At 41.4% G+C, this 16,777-nt stretch overlaps 1 protein-coding gene across 1 annotated transcript; it reads left to right on the top strand.

The window, feature by feature from the left end:
- Positions 1-11,854: 11,854 nt before the first annotated feature.
- On the top strand, positions 11,855-14,193 carry LOC135515042 (normal mucosa of esophagus-specific gene 1 protein-like). The gene is made up of 5 exons (XM_064938850.1): positions 11,855-11,978; positions 12,130-12,188; positions 12,455-12,543; positions 12,901-12,961; positions 13,693-14,193. The coding sequence occupies exons 1-5, from the start codon at positions 11,870-11,872 to the stop codon at positions 13,759-13,761; spliced, it is 387 nt and encodes a 128-aa protein (XP_064794922.1). The 5' UTR covers positions 11,855-11,869; the 3' UTR covers positions 13,762-14,193.
- The last annotated feature ends 2,584 nt before the right edge of the window (positions 14,194-16,777 follow it).

Raw genomic sequence — 16,777 nt, 5'->3', positions numbered from 1 at the left:
TTCCACTGCATTTCAGCCTTGCCACAAAAGGACCAGCTGAGAATGATGAAAATAAACCTAATATAACTCAAACGGAAAGCATTTGCATTTTTGAGCAGTCCAGGCAGTGCTGAGAGGGATAGTTTGGCCTGCTATTTGTTCTGGTTCTGGTTACTGCAGCAGCATACATTACATGTTAATCCCATGTCAGTGATTCTCTCATTAACACAGGTGTGAGTGTTGACGAGGACAAGGCTGGAGATCACTCTGTCATGCTGATTGAGTTTGAATAACAGACTGGAAGCTTCAAAAGGAGGGTGGTGCTTGGAATAATTGTTCTTCCTCTGTTTACCATGGTTACCTGCAAGGAAACATGTGCCGTCATCATTGCTTTGCACAAAAAGGGCTTCACAGCCAAGGATATTGCTGCCAGTAAGATTCCACCTAAATCAACCATTTATCGGATCATCAAGAACTTCAAGGAGAGTGGTTCAATTGTTGTGAAGAAGGCTTCAGGGTGCCCAAGAAATTCCAGCAAGCTCTAGGACCGTCTCCTAAAGTTGATTCCGCTGCGGGATCGAGGCACCACCAGTACAGAGCTTGCTCAGGAATGGTAGCAGGCAGGTGCGAGTGCATCTCCACGCACAGTGAGATGAAGACTTTTGGAGGATGGCCTGGAGTCAAGAAGGGCAGCAAAGAAGCCACTTCTCTCCAGGAAAAACATAAGGGACAGACTGATATTCTGCAAAATGTACAGGGACTGGACTGCTGGGGATTGGACTGCTAAGGACTGGGGTAAAGTTATTTTCTCTGATGAATCCCCATTCCGATTGTTTAGGGCATCCGGAAAAAAGCTTGTCCGGAGAAGAGAAGGTGAGCGCTACCATCAGTCCTGTGTCATGCCAACAGTAAAGCATCCTGAGACAATTCATGTGTGGGGTTGCTTCTCAGCCAAGGGAGTGGTCTCACTCACAATTTTGTCTAAGAACACAGATCATGAATAAAGAATGGTACCACCCACATCCTCTGAGAGCAACTTCTCCCAACCATCCAGGAACAGTTTGGTGACGAACAATGCCTTTTCCAGCATGATGGAGCACCTTGCCATAAGGCAAAATTGATAACTAAGAACTTGTGGTCAATCCTCAAGAGACGGGTGGACAAACAAAACCCACACATTCAGACAAACTCCAAGCATTGATTATGCAAGAATGAGCTGCCATCAGTCAGGATGTGGCCCAGAAGATAATTGACAGCATGCCAGGGCGGATTGCAGAGGTCTTGAAAAAGAAGGGTCAACACTGCAAATATTGACTCTTTGCATCAACTTCATGTAATTGTCAATAAAAGCCTTTGACACTTATGAAATGCTTGTAATTATTCTTCAGTATTCCATAGTAATATCTGACAAAAATATCTAAAGACACTGAACCAGCAAACTTTGCGGAAATTAATATTTGTGTAATTCTCAAAACTTTTTGCCACGACTGTACATCTTGGTAGGGCAAACTCCCCCAAAGTTTTGCCAGCAAAGCCATGACACAAAAAAACACTAAACAATACATTAATTGCACTTTAGCCGTGATAAACGGTGCCCACAAACTGTTAGGGCCTACATAAATCTGTCCCAACAGCAGAGTCCCAACAGCAGTCCCAACACCTTACCACTGCTTCACCTGGCTGTCAGCTGAGCCTTGTCTGGCAGCCAAACAGTTAATTCAGCCTCATTTACTGCCTTTAAAAAAAACAAGCTGATATGGCTGACTTGCTTAAACAAATGTGGTTTCTACTGACAATTGAGATGTACAAACTATGGCATAAGAGGATGACGAGCAGTTCTGTCAGAACAGTAGGCAAAATGATGAGAGGAAAAGGGACCAAATTATTAGGGTGAGGCACATGGGCTACTACTTACTACACAAAATAGACTTAGTATTAATTTCTTAGCTACAATATACATATATCCATGGCAGATTACATAATTTATTGCAGCAGCATACAATACATTTTTGGACCTTGTTATGCTGTGCTCACTTGAACCGGAAGGTTGGTGCAGCGGTTCTTTGTGGACAAATTTGGTCATCAAACTTTGTTATCAAAGTCTGGCATTCTCTGAATGTGTGGTGCTTTCAATACAAAGATCAATCATGATGACGTCAGTGCTCTTCAGGTCGGAGCTCTAGAAAGAGGACTGAGCTCCCGACTTGCAATTCCGAGTTAGATGACCGTTCAAAACTTATTTTCCCAGTCGGAGCTTGTTTTTTTCCAGAGTTCCCAGTTGTCATGAACGCACTAGAGTCTGAGATGTCCCAGGTCTGAGTTTCTTGTTGTTTTGAGCGTGGCTGAAGTCATGCTGGATTGACCGCATGGCCAATGCTGAATGTTTATCCTTTTAAGCATGGAAAAGAGACCCTTAAAACCAGACTTGGACCACACACACACTCCACTGAATAGCAGGCTAGTGATTGCTTTGCAATGCTTGCAGTTCCTTCCAAACTACTTATTGTTGAATTAGCGGTTTCGAACTTGTTGAGTAATGTTTATGTCCAATTGCCGATGAGCACGTTTTATCTATCATTTCTCTTCATTATTTCTCTTCATATGAAAAGAATTGAAAATGATTTGTCAGTTGATTGTCGACTTGATTCCTGATGATGACTACCAGCTTGCTAGCTGAGATTTTGAAACTATGATGTCAGTCCAATTAAAGATTCTGAAGATACAGTGCCTTGCGAAAGTATTCGGCCCCCTTGAACTTTGCGACCTTTTGCCACATTTCAGGCTTCAAACATAAAGATATAAAACTGTATTTCTTGTGAAGAATCAACAACAAGTGGGACACAATCATGAAGTGGAACGACATTTATTGGATATTTCAAACTTTTTTAACAAATCAAAAACTGAAAAATTGGGCGTGCAAAATAATTCAGCCCCCTTAAGTTAATACTTTGTAGCGCCACCTTTTGCTGCGATTACAGCTGTAAGTCGCTTGGGGTATGTCTCTATCAGTTTTGCACATCGAGAGGGACGGCCAGGTCTTGGTAGATTTGCAGTGGTCTGATACTCCTTCCATTTCAATATTATCGCTTGCACAGTGCTCCTTGGGATGTTTAAAGCTTGGGAAATACTGAGCCAATCACGGCGCAACTAGAGAACATTGCCAACCCCTATGTTCCGTATTTTCCGCTGGCTGCCCCACAACTACAAAAAGCACTGAGCTAGGCTGAAACACCTGCATTTTGGAGCTGCCTTATTCAAGAAAGCAACAACAACAACAAAAAGTTTGTAGGCAGCTTTATTAACTCCTTGAATGTTTTTGTTTTTTTACGTTGTTTGCAAACTGATACATGATACGTATTAATGCCAAAATAACATGCAAAACAGGTGCCCCATCTGCACTGAATGACGGGTCGCCACTGCATACAATCTAATTCAAATTCAAATTGGCTTAGTAACAGAAGGCATCGCAGAGCTTCAGCCTGATCTGATCTGGCTACAGAGTGTATTATCCTGCCCTGATCAGTCTGGAGCTGCTGCTAATCTAACCTCAGAGATCTGGAGCGGAGCGGAGGCTCCCTATCAGTGCCTGAGTCGTTGAACCTGGTTAAATATAGAAGTGGACGAGATGGGCATCGATTTGAAGGCCCAGACTGACAGCGCTGAACGCAGCAGGCTTCACAGAGCCGTCGAGGGAATTTGCCAGACGAAGGTGATGAGATGAGATGGAAAGATCACGGCTACAAAGCTGCACAGCTACGCGCTCCAAGCTCCCTCCACCCCAGCACAGCGACGGTCTCCCCCAAAGTAATTACAGCACACACTCCCTCTCTCCAACTCTGAGAATGCAATAGGATTTTGGATGGCTGAGCACCAGCCTGCCTCATCACACTACTTCCCCCCCCCCGTGCACACACACACACACACACACACACACACACACACACACACACACACACACACACTACACACAGTCTCAGTCATCCCTATGTCTCTTTCCCCCCTCCAGCTACACACCCCCTCCCGTTTACAGACAAATGCCTGTGTAGTAACACTGTAATTAGGAACTCTATCCATCTTGTGTGATTAAAAAAACTCAACTCAATTGCTATACAATTACAAAAATATGTTAATATGTTAAAAGGCCTGAATTCAATGTTGTTATTAGTGTCACCAAAAATTATATATTCTGATATGAGGATATCATTTTCTGTCTCCTACTGTATGTTTTAGCTCTGGTTTCTTTCAGCGGGAAGTCAGAAATGTTTCTGAATCTGCCTATAGCACAATAAATGCTCCCCGTGCATCCTAATATACCTCCTCCCCCTACAACCGTCATGGTCAGCCACAGAAGGTCTCACTTTTTGATTGGCTTGAAATGTCCTCAATGTTCAGGAGGGCACAAGGGCAGAGCGGCTGTTTGCAATCTACAGTGGCAGACAAGGGAATCCATGACCTATTTTCATCACGGTGACCTGGGTGAGATAAACCGCGGCTTATCGTTTTACCTGAGATTGATTGAGGCCAAGTGCAAAGGCCCAACTTTGCTGGCTTCCGTCCATGCAGAAAGACAGAAAGTGTTTTAATCTCGACAGCCCTGTCAGTAATTCAATAGCCCTTTGGGCAACCAGGAGAATGGTCTCCTGTTTAAGTCTATGGTGACTAATTTGAAGTCATAAGGTCCTATTCAAACATACTTGGGGCTCTGGGTTCTAAAATATTACCGCAAGGCCCTCATTACAACATGACGTCATGCTGTCGTTCAGGGACCATATTGGTATTGCCCCTGGACTATGAACAAAAGTGTCCAAAAATAACTAATGATGCATTGCCCTGTTAAATAAATGATCAAATTAATTAACAACTAGATTGGTGTATATTGAATGGTGGCCTTGCTTTGTCTGAATCATTTCTGACTCATTTCACTACTGGTATGTTGAATCAAATCAAATCCAATTTTATATCACATGCGTTGAATACAACAGGTGTAACCCTTACCATTAAATGCTTACTTACAAGCCCTTAATCAAATATTTACTAAATAAATGAGAGTAAAAAATAAAATACAAAAAAGTAACAATAAAGTATAACAAATAATAATACTTTAATTCAGACTTTGATCTTTTCTCTTTTGAAAATTCACTCAATGTCAATGTGGCTGAAAATCCACTACCAGTGAAATGTATTTCATCAGAATCCTGTACTTTTAATTAAACTATTTTTTAAGAGGGACTTTCTACCTTTTTCAGTCAAATGTCACACTTCTAACTATGGAGAACCACATGACCATGTCATAATACGAGGACAAAATAGAACAGGGTTTTAAACTAATTTAATGAGCCATTTGAGGCCTTGAGACATTTTGCCTAATGAGGCATTCAGGTCGTCTCTCGCTCTTCCTGCCCTAGTGGTCTGTCCACCCCTGATTAAATTGTCTGAGTATCAAGACAGATCTCTTACTTTTGTCTCATAGCTCAATTATTACCCCAATCAATTGTGATGGCATGAGTTAGACACACAGGTTGACGATAGGTCCGCAAACTGACAACACCGCTTGAATACTGATCTATGAAACACATAGACCAATCTAACATAACTCATGAATCAGAAATAGCTGACAATACCAAGACATTCATAGTAAACCATTGGACACACAATGTGTGACAACAGCTCCTTTCATGAACGAGCCTACGTGACGAGCCAACAGTGGTAGATGCTCTGTTCCATCTCTTAACAGGTTCTCTTTCAAAAATGACTGTTCAAAGTGATTATCCTATTAACCTGTGTGGGTTCTGTACTGTAACGTGTAACAATGTAATTACTAATAGTAATGTTCTTGTAAGTAAGCATTTCACTCTAAGGTCTACAGCTGTTATATTCGGAGCATGTGACAAATAACATTTGATTTGATTTTACCTGTATGAATGTATGTGCTTCTGAGTGGCACAGCTGTCTAAGGCACTGCATCTCAGTGCTAGAGGTGTCAATACAGACCCTGGTTCGATTCCAAGCTGTAGCACAACTGGCCATGATTGGGAGTCCCATAGGGGAGCGCACAAATTGTCCCAGTGTCGCCCGGGTTAAGTTTTGGCCGTGGTAGGCCATCATTTTAAATAAAAATGTGTTCTTTTCTGACTTGCCAAGATTTTTTAAAATTCATAAAATAAAAAATGTCCATTCGTAGTCGTCTTGCCCCAGACCATATCATCCTCTCTATACCAAGGTATTTGTCTCTCTCTGGTGGTGAATTCATGTATTTGATCTATCCCAGAGCCAGCACACCTGATTCAACTTTTCAACTAATCATCAAGCCCTTGACTGGTTGAATCAGGTGTGCTAGTTCAGAACTACAAAAAAAATTGTGAAACGTCTGGGGGTCCCCGAGGAGAGGTTTAAGAAGCACTGAAATAGACAACCAAAGTACAAATGGCCGAACATGATAACACAAATTAAAGTAACAATCTGAACGGACACACATTATACACAACCCAACACACACAAAAAAGCCTATACAACTTCTACTATGATTGTTGATCAAATCAAATCACTGCAAATAGTCTGGGTAGCTATCTGACTAGATGCTCAGGAGCCTTATGGCTTGGGGTAGAAGCTGTTTAGAAGGCTCTTGGACCTAGACATGTACCGCTTGCCATGCAGTAGCTGAGAGAATAGTCTATGGCATGGGTGGCTGGAGTCTTTGACAATTTTTAGTGCATTCCTTTGACATCGCCTGGTATAGAGGTCCTGGAAGCAGGAAGCTTGGTCCAAGTGATGTACTGGGCCGTACGCACTACCCTCTGTACTGCCCTGCGGTCAGAGGCCGAGCAGTTGCCATACCAGGCAGTGATGCAACCAGTCAGGATTCTCTCGATGGTGCAGATGTAGAACTTTTTGAGGATCTGAGGACCCATGACAAATCTTTTCAGTCTCCTGAGGGGAAATTGGTTTTGACGTGCTCTCTTCACGACTGTCTTTGTGTGCTTGGACCATGTTAGTTTGTTGGTGATGTGGACACCAAGGAACTTGAAGCTCTCAACCTGCTCCACTGCAGCCCAGTCGATGAGAATGAGGTCGTGCTCTGTCCTGTTTTTCCTGTAGTCCACAATCATCTCCTTTGTCTTGATTGCGTTGAGGGAGAGGTTGTTGTCCTGGCACCACATGGCCAGGTCTCTGACCTCCTCCCTATAGGCAGCCTCGTTGTTATCGGTGATCAGGGCTACCACTGTTGTGTTATCAGCAAATTTAATTATGGTGTTGGAGTTATGCCTGGCTGTGCAGTCATGAGTGAACAGGGAGTACAGGAGGGGACTAAGCATGCACCCCTGAATTGCCCCTGTGTTGAGGATCAGCATGCGGGATGTGTTGTTATCTACCCTTACCACCTGGGGGTGGCTCGTCAGGAAATCCAGGATCCAGGATCCAGTTGCAGAGGGAGGTGTTTAGTCCCAGGGTCCTTAGCTTATTGATGAGCTTTGAGGGCACTATGGTGTTGAACGCTGAGCTGTAGTCAATGAATAGCATTCTCACATAGGTGTTCCTTTTACCTTAGTGGTCCTTTTCAGCTTAGTGTTCTTGGGCACAGGGACTATGCTGGTCTGCCGTAAACTTGTTGGTATTACAGACACAGACAGAGAGAGGTTGAAAATGTCAGTGAAGACACTTGCCAATTGCCCAGCGCATGCTAGCAGTACAAGTCCTGGTAATCCGTCTGGCCCTGCGGCCTTGTGAATATCAACCTGTTTAAATGTCTTACTCACATCGGCTGCGGAAAGCGTCATCACACAGTCTTCCGGAATAGCTGGTGCTCTCGTGCATGTTTCAGTGTTATTTGCCTCGAAGCGGGCATAGAAGTAGTTTACCTCATCTGCTAGGCTCGTGTCACTGTGCAGCTCTCGGCTGTAGTTCAATCTTCCACGTAACTCGTCGATTTTATTCTCCAAAGTTTGCACGTTTGCTAGCTTTTACGAACTTCAATTAAACTACTCGGTCTGCTACCAAGAATTTGTAAGATTCTTGTTGAAATAAAACAGACAGAGGCCAGTGTACAATAGTCAGCAACGTTTATTTACGAGAGCTCTACCAATCATATAATGTACATTGGTTTATATATCTCCCATTTCGTCATAAATGTCCCTCCTCCTCTGAGACAATGACAATATAGTTTACAAGTCTTCTCCTATGCATACATTGCTTATCACATCCTGCAACATGTTACACAATCTACTGCAAGCCCAAGGTTTCTCCCCTCCCTGGGTGGGAAGACTTCCTTCCCTGTTGTCAGTTTCACACTGGTCACAAGTTGTCTGCCACAGTTCCTTGCCTGCTAACAGTTCCTCTTTTCTTATGGACAAACATTCTTCATCATCATACAGAGACACGGTAGAAGTCTGTTAGATATAGTCCTATCATTACTTTAAATGTATACATCATTTAGTCATTATACATAAAATTCATAACACTATCAGAATGGAGGGAAGTGGGGGTTTATTCAATAGGCTATAAATTCTCAGTAAGAGCTCGTCAGTCGTGAAAAAAAAATGCTAGTCCGTGGTGATTAATCGCAGTCCTGATGTCTAGAAGTTATTTTCTGTCATAAGAGATGGTAGCGGCAACATTATGTACAAAATAAGTAAAAAAAATAAGTTACAAACAACTCTTATAAAATAACAAAAAAACACAATCGGCTGGGGGCACGTAAAACTTCTGCCTTCTTCTCCGGGGCCATCTTACAAACAGTCCAAAACAGAGCACTGATCAACAAGCAACATCACAAAAGCTCAGCTGTTCCAAAATGTACTGCTTAAAACAACTCCAGCACATCACACAGCAGTGCATAAGCATGCTTATGCCACATCACAGTATTAAGGTGTACACAGGCTAACATTTAATTGACTGGTCTGCTGTGTCGTGTCTTTGGCTATGCCGGATTAAGTGATATGACATGCTTTTCTATAAAATAATTTCTCCGTAATTAACATTACCTGATTGAGCTAATCATGTAAATGTAATTAACTAGATAGTCGGGCACCACAAAATAATATTTATAGAGCTGTTATCTTCCGAATAAACTCTTAAAGACCTAGTACTATTTTACATCAATAGCATTCAATATTAATTGTCATCTTAATTCAGTCTCATCTGAAAGTTGTAAATTCTTGGTTATCTGCACCCACCCTGGCTAACAAGTTGAATCAGCAATACAAAATTGGGTCTAATTATTTATTTACTAAATACCAAACTAATCACACAGAATTACACATACAAATAATTAAATCATAACTTGATTACAAATTACATCATAAAGGAAAATGTCCCTAGTGGCAGAACAGATACGACAGCTTGTTACACAAAAGAAAAGGTTCTGGGTTTGAGTGAAGGAGCGGGAAGACTGAGGAACAAAGGCAAAGCTGTGCTATCGTAAAAACAGTAACTTATGCATTCTAAATTACCGCCCATTTGGAAAAGGAAAATGCAATAAATATTTACTCTGAGCTGCGCTTCGGTAGGTTGGTGGTAGATGGAAGGCCGTGTTGCCCAACCGAGTCCTTTGAAGAATGTCTCTGGTTGTCAATTGGATACGTTGTAGTAACGTCGTTGTGTGATAGACAGGATACTCTGTCTGTTCCTTCCTAACCCTCGTTTGCAGCTGCTGTTGCTAACTCAACGGTTAGGAGGTATCACTTCTGTAGTGAATAAGAGTTCAAAGTTCATACCATTCGCAACCAAAGCTCACGCTGATGTTGGCTTCGTTCTGTAGTTATTATCTGAACCATTCTGACATCAGACCGTCGTGCTACATCCTCGGAATAGGAGGTTATATTGTCATCAAGGGAGAGGACGGCGTGATGGAAAAGTTTTATAGCCCATGTCCCTTCACAGGGGCGGGCCACTAATTGAGCAGAGCCCTATCTTATGAAAACCCAAATCTCACATTTTAGAAGCTAAAATCACATTTCATCCCATCACGAACAATTTCATATTCAAACATTTAAATTGAACAACAATTCCATGTGAATCCGATAACTATGATGTGTAGACTTTCCACTGTAGAGTTTATGTCATCTTATCATTGATGAGAATGTCACAGATGACAACCGAACTGACATCATATTCATTAGTACCACCGCACATGTTCAATTGATCGGATTGCCAGAATATAGTTCATTTCCCCCCACCTTCTGATGTTCCCAGAATCTCTATGTTAACCAAGGGTTTTGCAAATGTAACCTCAGTAGGGTAGAGAGTGGAAAAAGGGGTGAAGAGGTATTTATGACTGTCATAAACCTTCCCCCCAGGCCAACGTCATGACAGCTGTATACTTCAGAGTTTGTACAGTTAGAGACACTTAAAATGTGCATGTAGGCTATACAGATGTAGGATCTTAATTTGATCACTCTTTTGATGTTGAGAATTTTCCTCCGCAATGCAGATGAGCTTTGTGATTTACATACATTACTGACACGCAGTTATGTTAACAGTTTCCCACTTTTCATGTAGCCTCATTTTGACCAGCTAATAACCTAACCACCAACCAAGCAACATTATGGACCAAACTTTCAAACCCTGTGCTGCAGGATTATTTTGCTGTGACAGTACAGATCAAATTAATATCCTACACCTGTAGGCCTACCTAACTTAACAATGAAAAACCCATATTAAGGAACCAGTGTCACGCCCTGACCTTAGTTATCCTTGTTTTCTTTATTATTTTGGTTAGGTCAGGGTGTGACGAGGGTGGTATGTGTGTTTTTCTTGTCTAGGGTTTTTTGTATATCTATGGGGTTTTGGTATTGTCTAGGTAAATGTAGGTCTATGGTAGCCTGAATTGGTTCCCAATCAGAGACAGCTGTTTATCGTTGTCTCTGATTCATATATTCATATATACCCATATATACATTTTATAATTGGATAAGTTATTTAAAAAAATATGTGTTGAAACATGGCCTCCCAAGTGGCACAGCAGTCTAAGGGACTGCATTGCAGTGCTAGTGGTATCACTAAAGACCTGGGTTTGATCCCATAGGGGAGTCCCATAGCGTGGTGCACCATTGGCCCTGTATCACAGTTTTTCTCAGTCGCTTTGGTGCATTTTTCATATCATCCCTAACATGTGCAAAATAATAAGTGCATTTCTCAGAACAATTTGTACAAACTGCAATATACAATAGATATGTTTCTAAAGCTAGTCAGTCACTAAAAATCCTTAGTACATCTCTCAAAAGTAAATATTCATGCCAATGATCATGTCAGTGTCATCAGAATGATAAGTCATTGAGTCAATGTTCACGAACAAGGTTGTCAAAATGTTTAGGCATGTTGTCAATGTAACTGTGTGTACTTTGACAGTATTACCTGTGCACAACGTTTGAGATAAATAAGCTTTTTGTGTGTATAGAACATTTCTGGGAGTTTTTATTTAAACTCATTAAACATGGGACCAACACTTCACATGTTAAGTTTATATTTCTGTTCAGTGTAGTTCAAAACGATGTGTTTGCTTGGTGTCTATCAATGACTGACTGCAAATGACTTAAATGTAAATGTAAATGTAACATATTAATCTGTTGGTCCAGTACAAGTAACCACCAGGTGTCACAATAAACAAAATATAAGTGTTTTCAAAACAAATTTCATTTCCCGAAATAATAGTCTCTTTACATTTCATACACAACTTAAACACATTTTATTTTTTATCGAAATGGTTCTAACAATTATATTTACATGAAAGAGTTCTCTGCTTTCAGGACGCTCAGAAAACGTGCAACAGAAATGCACTTGGCATTTTCACCTTGAACATTTGAAACCACAGGGGGGCGATGCGCTCACACTCACAGAGGAAAGTTGAACAACCTCTGGCTCAATTGAAACACTGTGAAGGATTTCAAAAGCGAAAATGTCTAAGTGCTTTACAACTCGTATCACCTCTGGTCGGATAGCAGCCTACTTCAATAGACGATCAGGATGCTCTGCTCACAAGGACCTTGGGACTCTGGCGGCAGCAGGTGAGACGGACAGCATCTATAGACCTGTTGCCTTATAGGATGGACCTACACAGATTAAATATTTGCTAGACAAAATAATACTTGTTACCAGATTAATATTCGACTCAATCATTTAAAACAATCTTAAGTGTTTTCTTTTAAATACCTGAAGGGAATTTGAAAATAAAAATGAAGTCTGGATTTATTCAGATGCTGAGGAAGAGGAAAGAGGTGAGTTTCTCTCTATTTCTTATATGTGTTTTTATGGTTTCTGATGAAGGTCATTCGTTATTCCTATCCTAGCAAGGTTATTCCCTGCAAGAGTTTAAATTAAATTACAAATAAATAATTTAAGTTGTATTTATTTATGGGACTTCCATTTCCCTTGCTTCCTGAATTAAAGTATGTAGAACCCAATTCTCAAACAGAGTTAGGACCAACCATGCTATCCACGTATGAGGCCCTTATCCTGACAGCTACCTGTTTCTCTCTCCCAGCTCATTCCTCTGATCGGCATTGTGGCATTGGCTGCTGTAGGAGCCACCTCTACCTCACTCTACTTCCTATTTACAAAGAAGGATGTCATGTGAGATTTGATGTATTTTATCATGTATTTGTTGTACATTGTTATGGCTTCCTGGACCCAAATAAACCTGGCCTTCCTGGACCCAAATAAAAGCATTTTTTCTTATTTGCATGTGCATTATATTTCCTTGTGTGGCTATTTCCTTGTGTTTCTAGTAATGGGTACGATTAGAAACTTGAAGTTATAACCTGGTATGATCTAGCTTTAACTTTAGCCCCATGCTGATTTCATTAAGTGAATTTGTTTATCAGTCTCTGACAAGCCTGCCCCTTTAACTTTATATTTCGATAAAGACAAACCCTGGCATAGCAGGCAGAGATTTATTCTGTTTTAATCATTTCTCTAACTTTCTTTCAGTTTAAATAAAAGCACAAACCCTGAACCCTGGGAGAGACTGGACCCATCTAAACCACAGAAGGTGATTGGTAACATTATAAACACTTTTTATGTCTGTCTATTTCTTACTGTTAGTATTGACATTTTCTTGCTTTTTTAGGCTTAATTAGTGTGCTGTGTATGCTTTACATTATGAACCCTCTTCATATGCCTAGTTATTTCTGATAAAGGACCACTCTAAGTTGATATTGATATTGGTATGGGTATTGAGACCACTCTGTGGGTAATGTTATGGGTATAGGTTGTGTGCCAATGCAGTGGTTCCTCCTCTATTCTGCTGAGTCACACAACAGAGCAACATAGCCAAGTAGGACTATAACTTACCATAAAGGGCTGGGCACCCATCGGGGGGCGGGACATCTCCCATTTCTACTGTCATTTAAAAGTAATTTCAACTGTTATCTAAACATCTGTATTCACAGTTGATTCTTTGCAAGGGGACCTATTGATAAAGGAGGCAGATGCAGTGGGGATGAGTTGATGCCCTGTGGGATTGATTGACTGTGGATGTAGTGGGAAGCAGCAGGGTTGGTGTCAATTCCATTTCAATTTTGTCAATTCAGGAAGTTGACTGAGACTGTAATTCTAATCAAGCAATGAGGAAAACTGGAACTTGAACTTTTACTTGACTTTGTCAATTGACTAAATCTAAATGGAATTGACCCCAACGCTGGTGAGTATTTGTAGTAACCTATGACCGATAGTGTTATTGTTGTTGCTGTGTAAGTGGGTGTGGTTTTCTCCCAACTGCAGCTGGTCAGTATCAACCAGAAATGGAGGCCCATTGAAGAGCTGGAGCTGGTGAAGAGTATGACCAAGTGATCTCTCTATCTTTCTATTTCTCTCCATTCTCTCCCATTCCTCCCCCCCTCCATCCTGAATGAGAGCTGCCTCCTTGCCCTTCCTGCACCCCTTCCCAGTCTAGCAGAATCCTTTCTGCCCAGACTAGATTCTCTGATACTTAGTGTGCGGAAATGCTTCTGCTATACTGGTGGGGTATAACTGTGCTCAATACCGTCCCCAGGACTGAGGATGTCCACAGCTGTAGTGTTACTTACATCACCAGGCTGTAAAGAATAAATGCATTTGTCTTCACTGTAAACCAGCTGTCTGTCTGTCCCAGTGATGTTACTGTACTGTACTGCACTATAGCTGACTCTAAATGTGACCACAGCTGTTTGTTTCTGAAACAAACTGTATGTGTGTGTGTGAAATAATAATTATTGCAATAAAAATGTACCATTGCTCGTGTTATTAATGAGTTAAGTATGTCCATTCTGGTGGTTGTTTTCAAAAGCATGTGTCCCCAACTATCATCAAGGTAACTTTATCACAGATCTGTCTGGCTTCTCTCTGTCTCTGTCCCCAGAAGTGTGTCTGATGGAGACATTAACCTGTGTAACAAAAGCCCTCGTGCCAAACTGTCCATAAGGTGACATCATAGTTCTGTCTGGCTTCTGTCTGTGTCCCAAAATGTCAGTCTAGAATTAGTATTCAGAAAACATTATCGCCCATGCATTGTCTTGACTGATGGAACAGTCCTAATGCACCAGACTGGGCTGCTTGGAGCCAATCCCTCTCTTAACATAATTACTGATTACAGTAATCAGGCAGAGGGAGAGCAGGATGGGGATAGAGTCACCCTCAGGACACTGTGTGTGTTTGTTGTGTCTGTGTGCAGAGACAGTCCTCTTACGGATTGGTGGAGCAATAACACCTACATGTCCCTCTCATAAAGCGTTATTATTATATCACCACTTACTACATGTATACACTGAGTGCACAAATCATTAGGAACACCTGCTCTTTCCATGACATAGAATGACCAGGGGAATCCAGGTGAATGACCCCTTATTGATTAACTGTTGAATCCACTTCAATCAGTGTAGATGGAGGAGACAGGTTAAGGAAGGATTTTTTATGCCTTGAGACAATTGAGACATGGATTGTGTATGTGTGCCATATAGAGGGTGAATTCGCAAGACAAAATATTTATGTGCATTTGAACAGGTTATGGTAGTAGGTGCCAGGCACACCGGTTTGGGTGTGTCAAGAACTGCAACGCTGTTGGGTTTTTCATGCTCAACCGTTTTCTGTGTGTATCAAGAATGGTCCACGACCTAAAGGACTTCCAGCCAACTGTGTAGAGCAACAGGCGGGCTACAGTTAGTCAACTGACAGTCCAGTACAATATTTGCACCCAAGGACCTATAAAAGAATGCACAACTAGTCATACATGAGTGGGAAGCATTGGAGTCAACATGGGCCACTATCCCTGTGGAACGCTTTTGACACCTTGTAGAGTTAATGTTTTGTACACTCAGTGCATGTGTGGGGTACAGAGATGAGGTAGTCATTCAAAAATCATGTTAGACACTATTATCGCACACAGAGTGAGTCCAAAAAACAATTCCACTTTGACATTATGGGGTATTGTGTGTAGGCTCATGACACAAAATCTCAATTTAATCTATTTAAATTCAGGCTGTAACACAACAAAATATGGAAAAACTCAAGGGTGTGAATGCTTTCTGAAGGCACTGTAGCTGCCATTACCACAGATGAGCATGTGTCATTTAACCACTGGGTGAGCCTGGACAGGTAGACTCCCTGTGAGTCAAAGTCTGAACTCTTGTTACCTCACTACCCATATATCAACAGATATTTCTCTATAACCATATCAATTTGAGATCTCAAGTAAAAAAGACTCCATATTGCCTTGAGGTAATCAATGATCTGATATGACTGGATGGGTGAAAGCTATACAACAGAACCCTTGCTTACACCCATTCGATTGTGTGAGATCTGCAGATGACTTACCTAGAGGAAAGAGGAAATAAATTAAAGGTGCACATGTAAAGGGTTTGAATTGGGTCTGTGTGTGTACGTGACAACAGTCTCACATACCCACATCCTGCCCCTCACACCCCTGCCTTGTGATCAGGAAGTCTAGCTCATTGTGACTTAGGCGTCTGCTCCACTCGATAACCAGGGCAGAACTCTCAGAACACTGACTGGGTTTCCTCTTGGTTACTGGAATAGGCAGGGTTTGTATCCGTTCTAAACTGATCACCCAGGCCAAGAGCAGAGTGCAGTACTAAAGTTTTATGGTGCTCCAGAACAAAACGTCAGGTGGAGGTTGTAAATCTCTCGTCTGAGTGAAATGTAAACAAGAAGATTGCCTAACTAACCACGAACAGACTTGCTCTGTTGCCTAGAAACCAGACTAGTCACAGTGTTATTAGTATAGACGGAAAACAGGCTAGTCAAATGTAGTGGTTATCAGCATGAGTGTTTGCTTCACTTCTTCCTAACTGTGATGCCTAGGCTCAAGTCTGGACAGAACACACCATACTGCTGACAACTCCGCCATCTAGTGGTGGTAGTGTAATACAACAGCACAAACAGTATCTTACCACTCTTGTCTTCCATATAAGCAGAAGAGACCACAGACAGCACTCTTGTCCTATAATATATCAGTCGATGTCAAAACCCGGATGTATGACCTTTGCCATTACCAAATTATAACTAATCATGTGAATCTGACTCATGTTTTTCTGCCTCTTCTCAGAGGGCACACACTGGTTGAATCAACGTTGTTTCCACGTCATTTCAATAAAATCACGTTGAACAAACATGGAATCGATGTTGATTTGAAATCTGTGCCCAGTGGGGTCCTTGTATCTAATAACGTATCAACTTTTTAGGTGAGTTTTCAAAATACTATATTTATTATTTCAGAATGTACTAACAGGTTCTTCATTCACATGTTTCCAGCTAACATATCTTCCAGGTGACACAGTGAATGACAGTTATGCTGCATTGTTTAGAAAAAGAA

The sequence above is a fragment of the Oncorhynchus masou genome, chromosome 26 (genome assembly GCF_036934945.1).
Source record: "Oncorhynchus masou masou isolate Uvic2021 chromosome 26, UVic_Omas_1.1, whole genome shotgun sequence".
Classification (NCBI taxonomy): domain Eukaryota; kingdom Metazoa; phylum Chordata; class Actinopteri; order Salmoniformes; family Salmonidae; genus Oncorhynchus; species Oncorhynchus masou.
Note: the sequence above shows the minus strand (reverse complement) of the source record. Positions and strands in the feature narration are given on the sequence as shown.

Coding starts and splice junctions, on each gene's coding strand:
- LOC135515042 (XM_064938850.1), top strand. CDS start 11,870: ATGTCTAAGTGCTTTACAACTCGTATCACCTCTGGTCGGATAGCAGCC. Junction 12,544..12,900: donor TTTACAAAGAAGGATGTCAT/GTGAGATTTGAT, acceptor ACTTTCTTTCAG/TTTAAATAAAAGCACAAACC. Junction 12,962..13,692: donor ACCCATCTAAACCACAGAAG/GTGATTGGTAAC, acceptor TCCCAACTGCAG/CTGGTCAGTATCAACCAGAA.